Source organism: Lepidothrix coronata, unplaced genomic scaffold (genome assembly GCF_001604755.1).
Source record: "Lepidothrix coronata isolate B3197 unplaced genomic scaffold, Lepidothrix_coronata-1.0 Scaffold100, whole genome shotgun sequence".
Classification (NCBI taxonomy): domain Eukaryota; kingdom Metazoa; phylum Chordata; class Aves; order Passeriformes; family Pipridae; genus Lepidothrix; species Lepidothrix coronata.
The window spans coordinates 2,690,591-2,709,764 of record NW_016690280.1 but is presented as its reverse complement, the minus strand read 5'-3'; the positions used below and the strand labels follow the sequence as shown (position 1 = coordinate 2,709,764).

General features: G+C 44.6%; 1 protein-coding gene across 3 annotated transcripts in view; it reads right to left on the bottom strand.

Annotated features, from left to right (window-relative positions):
* The window catches only part of ERGIC1 (endoplasmic reticulum-golgi intermediate compartment 1), a 60,784-nt gene that overhangs the window by 22,195 nt on the left and 19,415 nt on the right, over positions 1 to 19,174 (bottom strand). For 2 of the 3 annotated variants that reach the window (XM_017822959.1, XM_017822960.1), the window contains exons 2-3: positions 16,770 to 16,831; positions 9,495 to 9,567 (exon numbers count right to left, since the gene is read on the bottom strand). In XM_017822959.1, the coding sequence (XP_017678448.1) occupies positions 9,495 to 9,567; positions 16,770 to 16,831 (135 nt within the window). Of the gene's footprint in view, positions 1 to 9,494; positions 9,568 to 16,769; positions 16,832 to 18,093; positions 18,191 to 19,174 lie in introns of those variants that run through there. The other variant, XM_017822958.1, reaches the window with a different exon arrangement.

Genomic DNA, 19,174 nt, shown 5'->3' with positions numbered 1-19,174 from the left:
AAGAGTATAAATATTTATTGTTGGCACATACAATCCATCCGACATAAAAAATAAACCCAAAAGACCCAACGCTGAATTAGCTGAATGGTCCTAGAGAATCCACTCTGGGGAAACTCAACAAACTGAACCAAGATGCTGCTGAGATTGCCTAGCAGCTCTTTTCCCTCGAAGTCCAACACTGTTCAACAAATAAGAAGATTTGACAATTTATCTTCCAGTTAGACAGTTTATAAAGTTATTATGGGAACTCATGTTCAAGCAAGCTACATAAAATAAGCTACCTTCACTAGCAAGAGCTCTGTATTATTTTATTTCATGCCCAAAGTGTATGAAACCCTTTGACAATCCCTTGCTGAAGAGTCTATATGCTAATAGTCAAACCAGACTAAGGCTAAGCTACAAGACAGATTCAAAGTGATTTTGCTCTGGTGATACCTCTCTGGACCACAATGAACTGTTTGCCCCGTGGATTCAGAAGAAACAAACCTTCACACTGAGAAACACGCACGCTGCCAGTTTTTTCGGAGGCAATTACTCACAGGTCAGTGGGGTTTACAGACACTCATTTAAAACCAGCACAGCATTTGTCTTCAGCTTCACAGCCCTACCTTTCTCTGTTTTTAATTGGCTTGACAAGTTGCTTGCAATCATTACTCAACCTATTTTTCAAGTGATTAATAAAAATGACACAAAGGGAGGGGAAAGATTGCTCATCAGTGACCTAGTTAGAAGCTTCTTGGCTGAGCCCTCTTCTCCTGGGTGGAATGCACTCTGTCTTCTACGTGTTCATTACTGACAGATCGGGTAGGATCAGGATTAAGTCATATGTCCAAATACGGCTGGGAGGAGCAGCTCCAGCCAGGACAGGCATTAATCCCCCAAAGCAGTGCACCTCTCAGTGCTCCCTGAGTCCTCCCATCAATATCCCAGTTGCCAGCCAACCTATTTCATAATGCCTGGCTGCTTCCCAGCTCTCTGCAGTCCAAGATATGGGCCATGCCCAGGCAGTGCCACAGGCAACTCAATGTTAGTGGCGAAAACAAGCATTCAGGGCTGGCAGAGAAGAGCAGCAGGTTCAGCAGCTCAGCTGAACATCCCAGCTCTTTGGAGAAAAGCTCTAGCAAGGTCAGTGTTCGCATTTGCTGATTTCTAACTCTGAACCTGGCAGAAATTGCGTCTCCAGGCGCGCTCTGATGACGATGACGTGTGAGCCTTTCAGTGATAAGCAAGAGGCGGTTGTTGGTAGAACAAATCAAAGGATAAACTGTGCACAGGGAGCCTATGGAAGCCCTCACATAGGAAGGCCAGTGATGAGGTCACTTGGTTGCAGACTGGATCACTGAGGCAAAGAGAAGTAGGCCAGTCTGTCCACGTCACACAGCCCATTAGCTGCAGATAAAGGAAACTGGTTTCCTGTCCCGCAGTCCGGTCACTGGACCAATGGTTCCCAGCCTGTCCCTTTGGCAAGTCTCACGGCCACTTCCTCCTCCTCCTCTTTACCTAGTAGCCCCCTGCCCCTCTCCCACTCACGTTCCAAATTTCATAACCCCATCTATCACTCTTTAGACATCTGACAGCTCGTGACAGTTGGTCCTTCCTTCCCCTCCCTTCAACTTGCAGTGCTGCCTTTCATGGAGCACCTGGCTGGCTGGATCCTGCTTCTCCCTCCCAGCTCCAGCCACTGCCTCCTCATGGCAGCATCAGCCCTTGCTGAGGGCCCAAGCTGACAAATCTGGCAAGGTTTCCTATCAGGGGCTCCAGATTGAATCCTCTGTTTGTTACTGAGGTTCCTTCTCACTATGGGGAACCAAGGGCACAACGACAACACATCACAGGCTACAACACTTGCTGTGAGAAACATCAGAAGAAGCAATGCTTTCAACAAACTGGACATTTCACTCCCAAAATACATTCTGGAAACCTCACAGATAAAACAAACTTTCAGGGTCAAGGCTACTCCTTCCAGGACCTCCTCATGAACCACTGCCACCCAAGTCTGGATGAAGCTGGCAGAAGGTTGGCACTCACACCTTCCTTCCTATCCTCCTCCCCAGGGCCAAGAAGCCAAACTGCACACAGTCTTTCTCTTATTTAATCAGACTATCCTGGGATGTTGGGAAAAGCACTATTTACCACCTCTAGCCATAATGTCTCTTGTGGAAGAAATGAAGCTGTCTCTAATTTATAGCTGTCCCTCCTGGAACATAAAGTGTTCCAGGAGTAACAGTGGTTTAACAGTGAACGTGGGATGGTCACAATGGAAATAAAACCTGAGGTCAGGCAGAAAGACACTGTAAATGCAGCTGCTCCTATGGTTGTTTAGAGAGACAGTGTACAGGGTCATATTGTGACTCCAAAGACGGTGTGTACCTTCCCCAAATACCCCAAGTTTGTAGGAGTTGGTATTTTTTACTGGCTGCTGCTAAGGAATATTTGAATAAAAGCAGCACAATAAAGCAGGGGTGAGGTGCAGAGCTCTGGAAGTACAGTGAGGGCAGCAGGAGAGGTGAGAGGTGGACCTCTCCCCTGTGGAGCCTCCCACCACCGATCCAAGGAAAGGGAGAAAAGTTTTTCAGCGCAGCAGGAGCCGTGATCCACACAGAAGGAATCTGCTTCACTTCTGGAAAGAGCCACTTGGAAATACTTCACATTCCTGAGTGGGGCTTCTCAGTTGCTTATCCCATTTGCTTACAAACTTGCAGCATTACATGGAAAAAGATAGAGGGACCCTTTGGCCAAGCGTGCAGATCATGCAAATGGCACGAAGGGAAGGGGACAACCGCAGCGAGAGGGCAGGGCATCGCTTTCAGATTTTATCCAAAGAAAGTCAGACCCATTCCCCACACTTTAGGTCTCAGATTTATGACACAACAGCTTTGTTTCCCCAGAAACAAAACTTCCCCAGTAACCTATTTCCACCCAGCAGCCCTGGCCGCTAACATTAGACACTTCAACAGCTGAAGAACCTGTGGCCCTTTGAATACAAGGGTGGGCACTGCATCAACCTTTCTGAGCTTCACACGCTGCTGGGGTGCTCTCTAAACAAATCCTCCTTGTCCTCTGTCCTCCTTGTCCTAAGTCTCTGCTTCGAGTTTTAGCCTTTTTTCTCCCTCTTTCTCAGCAAACAAACAGGCAGCCTCCTCCCATGTCACGAGCCACAGAGAAAATACAACCACTTACTCCAGCAAGCTGTATTTTACCTTGTCCTCCAACTCCCAGGAGGCACTCTCTGGACCCCAAGCTTAAGAGGGAAAATAATTATTCTCTCTTGAGAGAGCCCAAAGCTTCTCAAAACACTTTTTCAGACGAGCTCTCTTGGCTCCACTTGCCATTTCAGCTCTAATCAACCACCTTCCAGAAATACAACCATCCAAAGCTGATATTCCTGCACTACCATCTTTTCAGCTGTACCAGACCAGAGAAGATCCAACACAGGACAAATAACCCATCTTCTCCTGAGTTTGTATGAAGAAACAACAATCAGGTCAGCAAGTTCTCTACTGTGTAATAAACTGTGCACGCGTCTATTGCTCTGCCATTTGTGATCTTCCTCCTGTGTCCTGAATCTCAATCAGTTCTTCATTGTGAAGGTCTTTGTCCCAGATTAGGTCTCGGCTCAGCTGTGAGGCACAGAAAACACGCTGTCCTACAAAGGAAGGAATTACAATTCTCCAGGAGGCAGGAAGAAGGAGAAGGGTTCGAAAGACGCCAATGTAGATTTGAGTCAGAAATTGCAAATGACATCATGACACGACCTTCCGCTTCCTGTAACCCACACACGTCCACGGGGACAAACGGCACAACAACCCCTCACAAATGTATAACACCTTTTATTAGGTAATCTCCAGGTTACTACGCAAACATTAATTAAGCTTCTTACCTGCCTACCTCTCAGGGCTGCTAAGTATTACATCCTTCTACAGAAAACTGCCTGTGCCAAGGTCAGTCCGTGGCAAGAGCAGGATTACAACCTCCATCCCCTTTTGTCCATGAGGCTCTACTGCCCATGCTGGTCTAGTCTGCTCCAGCATTTCATCTGCCTCAACTGGATGAGCTGGTAGAATTGGAGTTGCATCTCCAGCTTAATGTCAGAACACATGAATTGTGGCATTTCTTGGCTTATGCTCCAAGATTACGGTCTACAACACAAGAAACCCTTGTTGCACCAGGATGACACTGCTGCATGTGCAGGTTGCTAAAATTTTCATGGGCCAAGAGCCACAAGACACATCCCACACACTTTGGAGAGCTCTGGGACAAAAAGTCTCTGAAGGCACATCTGATAACAATTCTGCTTCACTGCAGGATCAGTCTTGGGCATGCAAATGAATCCAGTGTGGACAAGTAACATTTGTCTCTGAAACTCCCAGTGTTTTGCTTCCTCCCACACTCCTGACAGCCTGAACATGAACAGTCAGGGTGTGCTGCATGGGACGTGAACCCAGCTGAGGGGCTGAGCTGTGGGATGTTCCTTCATTGGCCAAGGTATTTTCTGTAAGATTAAAGCAAGGAGGGTCCCCAGTTACCTTAATGATCCAGTCACTTTAAGTGAAGAAATTATTTGGATATTGCCTCCCAGAGCTCAAGGAGCATTTGGACAATACTCTCAGGCACATGGTGGGATTGTTGGGGTGTCCTGCACAGGGCCAGGAGTTGGGTTTTGATGGTCCTTGTGGGTCCCTTCCAGCTCAGGATATTCTATGATTCTATGATTCATGATTTATGCTTTTTTGCAAAGACAGTAATTTTATTACAGATATTCTGCTGAAGTAATTAATTGGCTTGCAGGGGGCCACAGCCTTCCAATTAGCAAACTTGTCACTTCAGATAGTTTTTTTGTCCGTTACTACATTAAAAAAAAAAAAAAGAAAGAAAAAAAACCACTACCAGGAACAGTCTGTTGCTTTCTACAGTGTGCTGTGGCAGATGAATTAGTGTTGAGCAGCAACATTCATACCACAAGCACCACATTCATACCCTCCTACCCCTTCCCCTGGCTGCCAATGCAAGGCAGATGAGAGTAGGTAATTACATCTTTACTCCTTAATGATGGAATACTTGGAAAACTATTATTGATCTTACAGGACATAATTCATGACCTAATTACCGTGATAAAACTGCAAGATTACCATCTTGCCAGCTATTAACGTCTAGCGCAGATCTGAGTTAATTAAAAGAGAGATAGGTGATTTCTATGCTTTTGATTTGCAACACAACAGCAGGATGAATGAGGACGGCTGCTGAAGGCAGGACGAGCCATTTCTAGCCCTCAGACTACTCTCAACCTCTTACCCAGGAAATACCAGACACATTTAACACTTTAGCTTTGTTTCTTCAGCCACTTGAGTCATTGGCTCAGTGGGACAACAGTGATGCTGTTCATTTTGCAGAGGTTCACATGTGGAACAGAGACCTCATTTTCTTATTTGTCTTTTACAGAATTGAGGGGATTCATCATCTAGGTTCTTGGTTTGGAATCATAGAATGATAAAGATTGGAAAAGACCTTCAAGATCATTGAGTCCAACCTTTGACTGTTCACCACCTTGTCAAGTAGACCAGAGCACTCAGTGCCACATCCAGTTGCCCCTTGAACACCTCCCAGGTGACTCCACCACCTCCCTGGGCAGCCCCTTCCAATGCCTGAAGTTTGGACTAAGTCTTCAGTCACTCTCAGTTTGGACAAATAAAAAAAAAAAACGACAAAAATCAAGAAGATCCTTGATTTCCAGAGTTAAACTCCCCCTCCCCTTAATGCCAACGATGTGTTGTGTCTGAGCAAAGAAAAAACTCTCTTCCCTCACCAGCCCTTCACTGTGTTTTTCCTGAGAAGGATGTAGCCCCACCTAAGAACCAAGCTTTGATTTCCTTCATGGCTGCTCAGAGGCCTGTTAGGGTCACACGATAAACCTACAAGATGAGCTGAGTTTTCTACCCTACTCAGGGCTCATCTCCACAGGAAATCAGTCAGCAGCAAAATAGGATGTGTCTCTACAGTGTGTTACCTGTTCTATGAGCTTCCTGTGCGTCCCCTGGAACGCACCACAGTGTCTTAGTTCGACTTCCTAACTGGAGTCAACTTCTGTGCACAGACACAATCTTAGTGCTCATTAGAAATGCTCACACGAGTTATGACACAGCTACTGTGATGCACACTGTCCTCCCCTTGTAGTTTAGTGTTATGACTGTGATCCTCGAGATGAGGGTGTAATTTTTTGGCTTTCTGCCACCCAGACAAGTCTTTAGCAGCTGAGACTTAAATGCCATGACAATGGGCTGGTCAAGGAAACACAGCTTTGAAGTTGGGCAAGAGTGACCAAACTGAGATTTCTAGTAATACCAGGAATTTAAGTTGCTACAGTCATATGAATGTAGAAGAAAGTCCAACAATGGGTAGAAGCCAGCAAGTATTAGGGGTTAGTGTGGTGCAGAGCAGACCTTCTTTTCTCACGTTGCAGCACGAGTTCAACAAACCACAGTAACCTCTTGCTTTAAATGCAGACACCAAAGAAACCTCTCATTGGTGAGAGTCAGACAGTGAATCCTGTGGGCACCACTGCTGAGGTTGGTGCTGACCTGCCCTGCAGCAGGCTGGCCATGCACACACACCACGCACAATTACTGGCTGTAACCGTGCTGTGAGGTAACCACGAGTCCACAGCAGAGAACCTGCTGTGTCTGACAGGAGGCACCAGGCCAAGTGCTCCCAGTTTCACTTTGCCATCAAAAATGTGCAGCTATCCCCATTCAACCTGGCTTTGGCAAGCCATATTTCCCTTTAAGGGAAATATGACACAACAGGAGAAAGAGTGATGCAGTCTCATAGTACAGCTGGCGCTGGTGAAGCAGGAAAGTTCATCCCATGTAACTGCACACTCTTATTAATCATTCAGATCCTGGTTGATATTAGGAAACTTCACTCTGGGGGAGATATCTGTTGTGAGAGACTCAATACAAAGGAAACTTGAAGCTCGTAATAAAAGTTGAAGAGAATTGAACAGTTTGCACATAAGGAATCTTCCATATCTTCTTAAGTATTTGAATCATGGGCAAACAAGGCTCAAAAATCTTTGTGAGATAATATCTCCCCTGTTATTTGCTACCACTCAGTTTAAATGGAGGCACAGAGTTCTCACACAGTTCCAGATCACGCAGAGCTCCCCTCTCATTATTCCCAATGCTGTCACAATGCACTGCCAGCAATACCTGACTGAAAGGGAAGCACAAGAGGCTCACAACAACTTGTACTGGGTTTCTCAGAAGAGAAAGCAATGAGTAAGAAACAGAAAAAGAAAAGTTTACTCCTGCTTCACGAAGTCACTGAACTGGGAAGCACTTTAAGTGACTTTCTGAAGTATTTCCACTGTCCTGGGGGAGCCTTTTCACAACTGCTGTGGGTGAATGTTCCCAGCAAGAGTCTGATGACTTGTAACTCATCACAAGGAGGTTTTCATACTCTCTGAGCTCTTGTGTTGGACGGTCCATGACGAATCAGGTTCCTGCAGTCATTTGTCTCAGACTCTTCCATGACACCCCCTCTAAGATTTTACTGCTTTACTGCTTGCAAACACCTTCTCCCCACACAGCTCCTGCTGGGAAAGGTAGTTACCATCTCTCTGAGGTTTTAGTGAGGAACTTGTCAGCTGAGCATGCAGGAACTTAGCAGCACCTCCAATACCTTTGTGGAAAATGCATCATCTAGTTAAGAAAAAAGCATGAAGAGCCCTCAGAGAATCATACAATTCTGTTGTTCAAAAAGAAATTTCTAGCCAGGGAAGTACCACATAAAGGCATGTGCATTCCTGGATCAAAATTAGGTAGATATTCCTAATTCCTCCTGTAAGGCATTAACTAAAAGAAAAAAGAAAAGCAGATGAGAGAAGGATATCTAAGAGGAGAGCAAGAAAAAGTGCTATTTTACTTGAAGCAATTTGTCCAGCTTTTCTCTGTTTTTTAAAACAAGAAATCCAAGGAAATTCAGCTTTGTGAAGTGACTGATAAGGTGACCCCAGTATTTCACAAGCAAACACACGGAACTGAATTCAAAGAAACAGGGAACGAGTAAGGAACCTAAGATACCATCTCGGAAGGAATGACGCAACAGGCACGAAAAATCAGCTAGAGCTTGATTACACTTCTGTCTTTAGGTTAAACATTAGTCAAGGTCAAAATTATTCCTGAAATTATATTTTTGACCCAAGACAGAGCTGCACAAAAACAATGAAAGAGCCTCATGGTTATCAGAATGGTCAATCTAAACACAGCACAGGAGCCCAATGCATTTCAGAACCTTTTTGCTCAGCAGTGACATCTGTTGCTACCTGCACCATCATGTGAGTCTGACAGAAGTTCCACCCTTCCTAACTATCCAGGAACTGTGCATCACAGTCTAATGAGCTCACTGCTACATCAGCAGGATGATGGAGAACGTTTCCTAGAGCCCAAAACAAAGGTACCTGTGTTAAAAGATACTAAAAGTTTAGTTCATGGCAGGAGGAACATGAGAACAGGGGAAAAAATAAAATCTGATTAACTAAAATACTTGTTCTATGAGCAATTTTTAAGAGCAGGAATCATTTCCATTTTGCTCAAAGCTGTCTCTACCTGGGACAACAACTCTTCAGGCACAAAACCTGTCAACTAGGTTTCCAAGTCAGGCTCAACTGAAAGAAGAAAAAAACTCATACATGAATAAAGCCATCTGCATGTATCAGAGTCAGCTCTGACATTAAAAAAAGGAATTACTTATATTAAATTAATAATAACTCATATTTTATGCAATTTATTTTTCAGAAAAGCATCTGCATAAGTATTCAGGGAAGACTGGCAGCATGTGATACCCATTTATCTACAGGGAAGGGAGGGGAAAGAAAACACCTTGTCAGAGATCCCACTGTATCTGCAATGGGACCCCAGACTCAGAGCCATGTGAATCCAACCAGGAGGCATCACACACTTAAACATATGGTATCACTGACGAAAAATACACAACTTTTTGAGAACCACTTTGAATCAAACAAGTACAAAGGAAAGTGCCTATTCAGGAGGAGAGGGGAAACAAGTCTCAGATGAGGACAAGAAATCAACAGCTTAAGGAGGAAGAGGGAAACTGCACCCGATGGCACTGATCACCTTGGCACTCCTGTTACCTTACACTGGGTCACCACAGCACTGATGTGATCTGTGGTCACGTGAAAAATACTCACTGTACTCACAGAACAGTCCAGCATGCAGCTAATAAAGGATCAAGCAGGTCTGGAACAGTTTTCTCTATCAGAAATATTTTAGAACCAAGTTTGCTTAGTGTATTTTAGTAAATTAAAAAACCGAATGAATGTTTGAAAATTTGGACTCAACCAAAAGGAATCCAAACCCCATCAGGCAACTAAGTGACTTAGTGAAATTACAGGAATATTTCTCTCAGGTAACAGTAAAGCTGTAAAGATCCATATATGCACATATATACAAACAAGGGAAAATATGACTTTTACTTACATTTCAGTGGCTATGAATCCGGTGAGCTCAGACAGGAAGAGAAACAGTATGAAGAGACAGCAGCAGACAGAGACTGGAACAGAGACAAGGAGAGGAAAAGGTTAGTTTTGTTTCACTAACAAAGCCAAAAACTGTTTTCACACAGGCATATGATTCCCCTCATGGATTTGCCAACCAGACACACTTGAGAACTATGACTCTTGAGAGTCTATGACCCAGAGGAGCCATCAGAGCTGTGACTTCACCAAAATGCCAATATGCAAACTCCTGAGGGGTATCATCATTTTTGGGCCACTTTTTCCACCATGATTTCCATCTCCCCATGGCTCTTGCATTCTCCATCTCCAGCACACAATGCTGGTCTGCCAGCTCTCCCTCTTCTTTACAGAGCTGCTTGACATGACTTCTTTGGAGCCTTTGCTCCACATTTTAATTAATTAAAACCTCCAGAAAGGAAGAAAAATCAGCACCTCCTTGCTTCAAAAGCATACAGTCAGATAACACAGTGTTTTGTGGATTAGGAGACATTTTGGTTTCTTCTCAAGTTCCAAAGCTCTGTGTAAGTCACCTCACAGCCTGGTCTTGGCAGAGCTGGTACAGCAGAGACAATAATGGCAATAATGGTAATGGACTAGTGTAGCCAATGCCTGATACTTCTCTAATTTCTCCATTTGCTGATAGATTGACTCTTCAGAGAGGGAAAATTCCCAGTGAAGGAATTGTGAAGTACCTGGACAAGTCCCATGTCTTTTCTAAGAATTTGAACCTGGAGTTCCACGGAGGGAACCCAAAGTAACTGGCATGTTACTGGTTACTCTTCATCAGGAAACTATTCAAACAATTGGGCAGTGACATTCACACAGCAGTGACAGGGTCACTGACCCACACAGAGGGGCTAGAAGGAAGTACAGCCGTAAATCCTATGGAGCAGGGATGACTGGAGTAGACAAGGCTGTGCCAAGTGAAGGAGACAGGGCTACAATGTGTATCTGTATTAAATAAAATACCCAAGTCCACCATGAACCACTTGCAAAAGAGTAAAGCAGGAACTGGCAGGAGCTTCCAGGGCTGTGACAACCAGAGCACAATCCGGCTCATCCCTCCATCCCAGCACAGCTGCAGTGACCGAGCACTCTGTGAAATGACCAGTTACCAGAGCTGCTAATTAGGACTGAGAAACACGTTAGAAAAACCCTGTTCCTCAACTTTATATCACATGACCTGTACATCCCAAATATCCATTCTTTCAGGAAGCTCAAGCAACAACAGGCTAGGGAATAATTTTATCACAACTGCATCGGTCCAAACTCCCTCGGTAGAGAATGTGAGAGGCACAGGAAGGAAAGAAGAGGTACTGAGGGCAAGTACTGAGACAGACCCTTGAGTGACCTAAAGCCTTGTGCCTCATTCCTCAGATTAGTCAGCCGACAGCTCTGAGGAAAGAGAAATGCGTTGTTTCCCCTTCCTCATCAGAAGAATTTCAAGGGTGGATTCGTTTACTGACCCTCTGTGAAGTGCAAGGCATTAAAAGAGATCCCAAAGAATCCATTAGCTAGGATGAAGGAAGACAGAAAAAAATACAAAGACCAGTAGGAAAATTGGAAGCAAGAGGGGATATTAATTTCCAAAGAGAAACCTCAGAGGGTCACACACTTGCTTCCAAGTCTTGGCTTTCAGGGCACGGAAGATCACCATGGCTGTGACCCAGCTGAGCCCCTGGCACGGGGCACCACACAGTGTGGGGGGAGGAGAAACTTGCTGCTTGTTTGCTTAAAGCACAGCAGCAAATTCTTATGAGAACTTACACACCTACATAAGAGCCCAAAAAAAGTGACCGAGGCACAAGAGTCGTCGATCCAGCGTTTCGTACTGTTGGTCACAGAGCAGCAGAGACATGAGATCTCTGAGCTGTGGCAGAATTCAGGGGAGAGCGTTTCACATAGACAACCCTTTCTTCTCTAATTGCTTCCCATATTCCTCACTGCTTGTTATCATCCCATAAAGGCTTTCCACAGCGTCAGCTAGACCTCTCTGCTCTCAAGCACTTCCAGGCAAGCCTGGTACTACTAACTCTAAACTCTCTCCCAGAGCTTCCTCTCTCTTCCAATTTTTTAACTTTCTTCTCTGCCACTTGTATCATCAAATTATTTTCTTTTCCAGCACAGAAAGTATGTGCTGCCTGAAGTCCATCTTTCAATTCAGCTCTTGCAGGGAAGGCTTATGACAATACTTACCAAATACAGCACAGTAAAATTCCACTAACCTACATCTAAAAAATCCTGCAGGAATGCCCTGAAGCACCTGACAGGGACTGACTTTCAAAGCTCCTCAATGCTTTTGCCAGACTTCAAACTGCACAGTCAGTTTTCAGCCCATAAAAGAGATTGCTGAGGGTGGGTATGAGAGGGGAATATAAAATCACGAGGCATCTGAAGGAGATGAATGGGCAACAACCACTCACTGTCTCTTCCAGTACAGGAACGAAAGGGGAGGTTAAAAACAGGAGAAGGTTTTCTTTTACAGAACACTTAACTAAATTCTGAAGATTCTTCACTATGGGTGTTGAGGACGCTTAAAAAATAAAATCTGTAAGATTTCAAAAAGGAATCATACACGCCCTGAAGAAGAAATCAACTAAGGGCTACTAAACACAAAGGAACAACTTATAGCTCAGGAATTTCAGAAACCAAACGAGCAAAGCCTGGTAAAGTGTTTAACCTGTCCCTGTGCTCTTTCTCTGGCATCTGCTGCTGACCACTCCTGGCAAGGGGACACTGGGTTGCACGACACTTGCATCAACCATGGCTGCTCCTATGTTAAACTCTTCTTGCACACACACATTCTCAGGACAGGGGGTGTCTTTGGCATGAGACTCACATGAAAGCCTCATGTGTTAAACTGTCTCCAGAGCCAGTATTTTCCCAGATGCAGAACACGAGCTGCGGGCACAGATGATGTTCCCAGCATAAGAATTTATGCACTTCAGCTGCTTATTTCATAGTGAAGGCTTTCACTTGCTTCCATGCAAATGTGCAGTTCCACCACCCACATTTGACAACTGCATGATATTTGGAAAAGTAGATTAAAGGCTAGGATCAGACAGAATCAAACAATTCATGCATAAAGCTTCACGTAACTGCAAGAGCACTGCGACGTTCCCACAGAGCTCGAAGGACCATCTAAGACAGGTTTCTTAAATACCTAATATGATAACACAATCAATATATCAAAGGTAGAGACAGACTGCTGTTGGCTAACCTTTAATCCCAAAAGGATGGGAAATTCTGCCAAGTTTTTCATTCCTACACTAACCTTTTCGTACATATCGCTTCTGATACACATCCCATCTACGTACATTCCTGGCTTTTTCTCCCCACCCCACAAGAAATGAAAGAAAGGAAAAGTGTTTAACACATCACACAGACTGAGAACGTGGATCCATGTCTATATTAAGGCATAAAATTATTAGCATTTATTATTCAATGGAGCAAACTGTTATGAAGTCCAAGGAACGGGTCTTGTTACAGACGCCATGTGAATCATAACTTTGATATTTCCTGATGTGTATTTAAAACTCCAGCCCCCAAACAGCACCGAGTATTTCTGGATAACATTTCCATGTGTGCATACAACATGTGCATTCAAACTATGCATCCACATGGATTGTTAAATAGCAGGATCATTCCAGCAGCTGTGTCCGACTGCTCCTGTCCAGCCAGATGCCAACTGTCAGCCAGCCAGGGCGTGTGCTGCTGCTGCTGCTTCCATACCCAAACATGGCCAAGCTGTCACCACGTTAGTCAGGTCTGTTGGAGTGGCCCTGTGTGGCACCATGGACACGCTGCATGGGGGTGGGAAAGCTGGCAAAGAACTGGTGGAAGAGGTACAACGAGGGCATGACTGGCTGAGGGCACAGGAATGCTGCCTAAAAAAAGAGAATTTTATTGAGGAAAAGGAATGAGTAACTTCTATACACTTTTTCAGAGAAGTCCACAGCAGGGGATGTGTTGTTCTACAAAAACCTCTCTCCAAGTAAACTGCAGTGGACTGTTCCAGGTTACTTCATTCCTAAAAAAATGTTCGTAGCTGGAAGGGTTGCTACACAGAGCTCAAATATCTTGTATGCAGCATTCACTGCAACTTTGGAAATCACAAAACCATACCCAATAAAGCCTCAATAACCCTCCAGCTGGCTTCTGAACTTGCTTGTGTTCGAGCTCACCTGCTCTCCTCCACCAAAATTCCCCAACACTTACTCTCCCTTAGCTGCTTCCTCCCTAGGAGCCCTGGCCTCTTCAGCCCTGGTGTCAGAAGCAGAGCTGCTCTTTTCCATCTCTTTCCTTCTGTAATCTGATCTCTGACTTCTTCCCTAATAAACCTCAAACTTTTTTTTTTTAAAAAGGCCTTTTTACCATCCAAGAACCACTGCAGAAATCCTGCAGTAAATCCATTCCTATTCCAGAAAGCCTTCAGCACCAGAAGCGATACTGAACTACAGCTTCAGCAGAAATCAGATGGGAAGGGCCTAAAGTAATAGTTGGCTACTATAGACTATTTTATACCTCCTGTGTAAAACTTGAAGGACTTAAAGAGAGCCAAAATACAGTTGCAGTCATAGTCATTTCACATATTTACTAAACCCTGAAAGTTTTTTTGAGAGGCAGAACCTTCCACTATGCTCAAGCTCCCAATGTTATTATGAGCTGACTTCCCTAAAGCATTTATCACAAAATCATGCAACCTTCCCAGGCTTCAAACTGGCCTGGCATTGGGCTCTCTCATTCATGGCCTCCTACAACATGTAAGATTAATGGCTTTCAAATTACAAGCCACAGGCCTGGTCAGACAGAAAGCCCATTAGGAAAGCTGCTCACCAGATCCTCACAGGCAAAGCCACCAGTCTGTTGGCTGCCTGTGTGGTTCAAAAGCTTCTATCTAAAGCCTGTCTAAAACCACTCTGAGGAAAAGAAGGAGAACCAGTTAGAGAAGAAAATCAAAGCCTGAGAAGCTGCAAATAACAATAGAGAGAAATAAGTCAGCTAATAATTTTAAGTAAGAGTCACAACCTTCAAGCCTTCCCACAACAGACTTATCACTCGAGCTGTTTACTGCAGATCAGAAAGCCTAACACTGGATGGCCTTTGATGGGCTTTTTTGTTTCTAAAATACTCTTTTGCAGGTGATTCATAACAAGACAAATTCTCAAAGGGAGCCCAGGTACAGTGTGGGAACTCTTAGTTTCCAAAACAGAAGGGAAGGCGGGATCACTCACAAGTTCAAAGTGTTCTTTCAAAACACTAAAATCTCATAGCCCCTGAATTAGCAAACAGTTTTAGTCAAGCCCTTTGTTCACAGCTTCAGCAAACCTAAAAGGGAGTCAGGATACAATTAATTCAGCAGTCAGGAGAACACAGAAGACAAGGACTCTGACAGTAAATATTTAGGGTATGTGTTATCTTCACAGGAGCACAGGATAGTTGAGGCTGGCAGGGACCTCTCTGGAGATCATCCCGTCCAACTCCCCTGCTCTGAGCAGGTTGCTCAGGGCCAGGTCTGGTTGTTTTGAGCATCTCCAAGGACAGAGGCTCCACACCAACCTGGGCAACCTGTTCCAGTCTTCAACCATCCTTACAGCAAGGAGTTTCTTAAGGCCACAAAGGGCTTTCCTTTGTGTCCACTGATTCACTGGCCCTGACTCAGTTCTATCTGCTGTCACCAAGGGATATGACATCACTCACGTCAGCGGTGACATACAAGACTACTGACCCATCTACAAGAATGGATGAATGGAGCACAGCTCTGTGATCAAAGGAAGTGCCTGCTCAATGGAACAGGAAAGCTGCATTAGGAGTGTAATTACAGGCCTGGCAGGATCAACCTGATCGATGTTTGCCCCGCACAGCAGCTCCCTGCACATAATTGTGTGAAATTGCATTACTCAGCCTCCAGCCTCCCTCAGGAGCAGGAAGGAAGGAAAAGGGGCCCAAGGCAAGAGATTTGTATCAGCCAAAGTCTATGTATTGATACACAGGAGTGAGAGTGGATCGCTATCGGTTGCCCAAGCAATTTTAATTCTCTAAAAGCACGACAAATAACAACGAAATAACATCTGTGCTCATTAGTCCCACCTATATCATCAGATTAATTCCCTGAGTACACTGTGAGCAAAATACATGCTTCCCACATCATCTTCACCACTGGCCACTGCACATTGCCCCCCACACTGCTCCTTGTGGATCCAGAACCTGGATTCCCTGTTTGTAGTGGTTTAGTTCCTCAAGTCTCTTCCACAAGCACAAGCCTGGGAACACCAACAGTGAATGCAACTATTAACAGTAATTTTTCACAGTGACTGAGGGGGTGCCTGTCAGAGGTAAATAAACCTGCAGTCATCCCCATCCCAGTGTTTGGAGCAGACTCCCAGCTTCTGTTCCTGGGAAGAGACCAGCAAAAAGCTCTCTAGCTACTTCAGGAGATAGTAGAGTGGGAGTTTCAACACCAGTTTTTAGGAGCTTCCTTTCATGACAATATATATGTACTGTATTTTCTTTTTGAGATTTCATTGCTCTGGTGAGACCCCCCCAGAATATTGTGTACAGTTCTGGTGCCCTCAACATAAGAAGGAAATGGAACTATGGGAATAAATCCAGAGGAGTCCACAAAGTTGAGAAGGGGACTGGAGTACCTCCCCTATGGAGAGAGGATAAGAAAGTTGGGGCTGTTCAGCCGGAGAAGAGAAGGTTGTGTCAAGATTTCACAGCCCCTTCCAGTATCTGAAGGGGCTACAGGGAAGCTGGAGAAGGACTGTTGATCAGGAACTGGAGTGACAGGACAAGGGAGAATGAGTTCAAGCTGAAAGAGCAGAAATTTAGGTTGGATATGAGGAAGAAATTCTTCCCTGTGAGGGAGGTGAGGCCCTGGAACAGGTTGCCCAGAGAAGCTGTGGCTGCCCCATCCCTGAAAGTGCTCAAGGCCAGGTTGGATGGGGCTTGGAGCAACCTGGTCTGGTGGAAGGTGTCCCTGCCCATGGCAGGGGGTTGAAATGAGATGGTCTTTAGGGTCCCTTGCAACCCAGGCCATTCTGTGATTCTACGATTCTGAATGCATACAAACTACTCCACTGTTTGATGGAGTAAAACAACCTGTTTCAGCAACAAAGGACACCCTTTCCAATGTTTAATATCCCTTTAAAAAAATTTCCCAGAGACAGAGAGGCCAAACGAGTTTTAATTTTAGACCAGGAGTATGCAAGGACATCAAAAAGAAGTTACTTACTAATGGCCCCTGTGTAGGTTGGCTGTGTAAGGTCTTTTGGCACCTTCCTGTAGATGTCAAACCTGAAAGAGGAAAAGCAACAGCCATAAAACAGGTGGAACATTTCAGTATATTTCATGTCCCCACAGGGATGAATGATGCTGAAGTTTTTCCATCCCGCTTTCCAACAACATTTTTTTCAGTACGCAGGAGGATATGAGAAGGAAAAACAAAACAAAAAGCCCTTTACTTTTGTACAGTTATGTAACTGCATTCTGCTTTGGCTCCAATTTCCAAAGCACTTCCCTCCGCCTCGCTGTCATGGATCTGTGCAATCTGAACTGCGAGAGAAGCCAGGGAAGGAGTCATGCTGGACAAGTTTATAGACCACTGTAAGGAAAAGGATACTCTGCAGACTCCTGAATAAAGATGCCTGGCAAAAAAAACCAGTGAGACACAACCTATATTGCAGCTTATAGTTTGTATCCTGCAATAGACCAAAATAGACAACATCAAAGTCAGAAATCCAGGTGTTGAGACAAGAAACCATCCCTTGGACACTGGATACCCAAGAGAAATGAACCTGATGAGTTTGCTACTCCCCCAGCAAAATCCAGTTTAATATTAGATCGTTGTTTTGATTCAGTCATAGCTTTTAATATCCATATAGCTCAGCTTTGCTATTTTAAACTCCCCATGGTTAAACTTTCCCTGCCCTTATGTGTTGGCTATATTATTTCCTACCACCTTGTGTTTCTGCACGCCCAACCGCAATGCAGCTCTGACATCAGTTTTTCCATCACCCAATAAAAATTAATTAATGCATTAAAAACACCTACCCACCCTAAAGAAGGAAGTGACTGGTTCTCCCCCCAAAATAGACTTTTTTGGATATACTACAAGTGGGTGAGATCTGATGCTTTTTCCAGCCCTGGAGAGGCATGAGAAACACCGGCTCCCAAATTCCTATTCTACAGTGCACCAAGATGAAACTCCCCCATGTTTAATCAGTAGCTCCTACTACACCAAATACTATACTGGGACTTTAAAACTAGATCATCTTTGTTTTCTTCATTCTTTAACTGTTGAGATAACTTGAAGGCACTCTGGATGAACAAAACAGCATTTGCCTTGCATGAGATCAGAAAGATGTGGTTGCGTTTAATTCAGGAGCTGAAGCTGGAGGAAGGAAGGGAAGAGAGGGAAAGGAGAGCAGGTATATAGTTCATCTGCCCAGCTCAAGTCCTGAATGATCTATGAACTCTCTTAACACCCTAACAACCCACTGTGACACACTTGACAGCAACATTGCTCAGGAGCTGTATGTTTTTATGACTCTACTCACTGCCGTGTCCTAAGCAGATCAGCAATATTCCCGAAGCAAACAATCCATTTACGGTTTTCCAGCTGCCCTGAGAACATCTGGAAAGTGCTGTTCGAATTCTTTCCACGCACACCAAAGCAACAGCAGCGGATGGCAAAGGAACCCAAAGTAGCTGCTGACATCATGGTCTCACAGGCAGAGGAAGCTGCTGCTCCCTCCTGCTCTCAGCCCATTAAACGCCGAGCGCTGGCGTCGTCTGGCCAAAGTCACAATAATAGATCAACAGGGCTAAAAAAGCTGAGAAAGAGACAGAGCACGTGGACACACGAGAGCTGCTGAGTGTGAGCGAACACTCAGAAATAGGAAACAGCTCTACGCTGGATTCAGTAAAAACAGCGGCGGATACTATAAAAGGAAGTTTGCTCCCACAATGAGAAATATTTACTAGTATTAAAATGATGACCCATCACAGGATTAAAAGCAAAAAGTCTAGCTTTTTAAACAGCTCTCTGGAAAGCTGATGTCATGGCAGGGTTCTCTCCTCTCAGGCTGCCATTTTGATCACATAAGGAACACCCAACACCACAAATTAACTTTTATGTGGTGTAAGTAAGCTTGGATTAGGCAAAGACACTGCAGAAAGGGTTTGGTGGCTCCCAGCCACATTTATCACCTGGCTTTAAGTGTTTAAAAGGCAGTGCACTCCCTGTGCTATTCTGCTTCCCATCTCTCCTACCACATTATGTTCCCTCTCTTCTACTACCATGACACACATCTGGGCAAAGAACATCGGACAAAGCATGTCCCAGCCTGAATTTACAGTCTAGAGGCACACACAAGAAGAGTACAAAACAACACAAGAGAACTGAATAAAGGTTTGATGGCTTTGTTTTCTAGATTTAACATGTTTTTAGATAAGGACAGACACTATGGAATAGCACAGAATGGACAATGTATGGAAAAGAGGCAACGAGATCAGATTGGATGTGGGGAGGAAGGAGGATGGCTCAGCTGAGGTCTTATGGAGAAAGGCAGAAGCTTGAAGGATGACTTCCAGAACCTGACTCAAGCAAAAGGGTAGGCAAGCATGGAAGGTGTATTT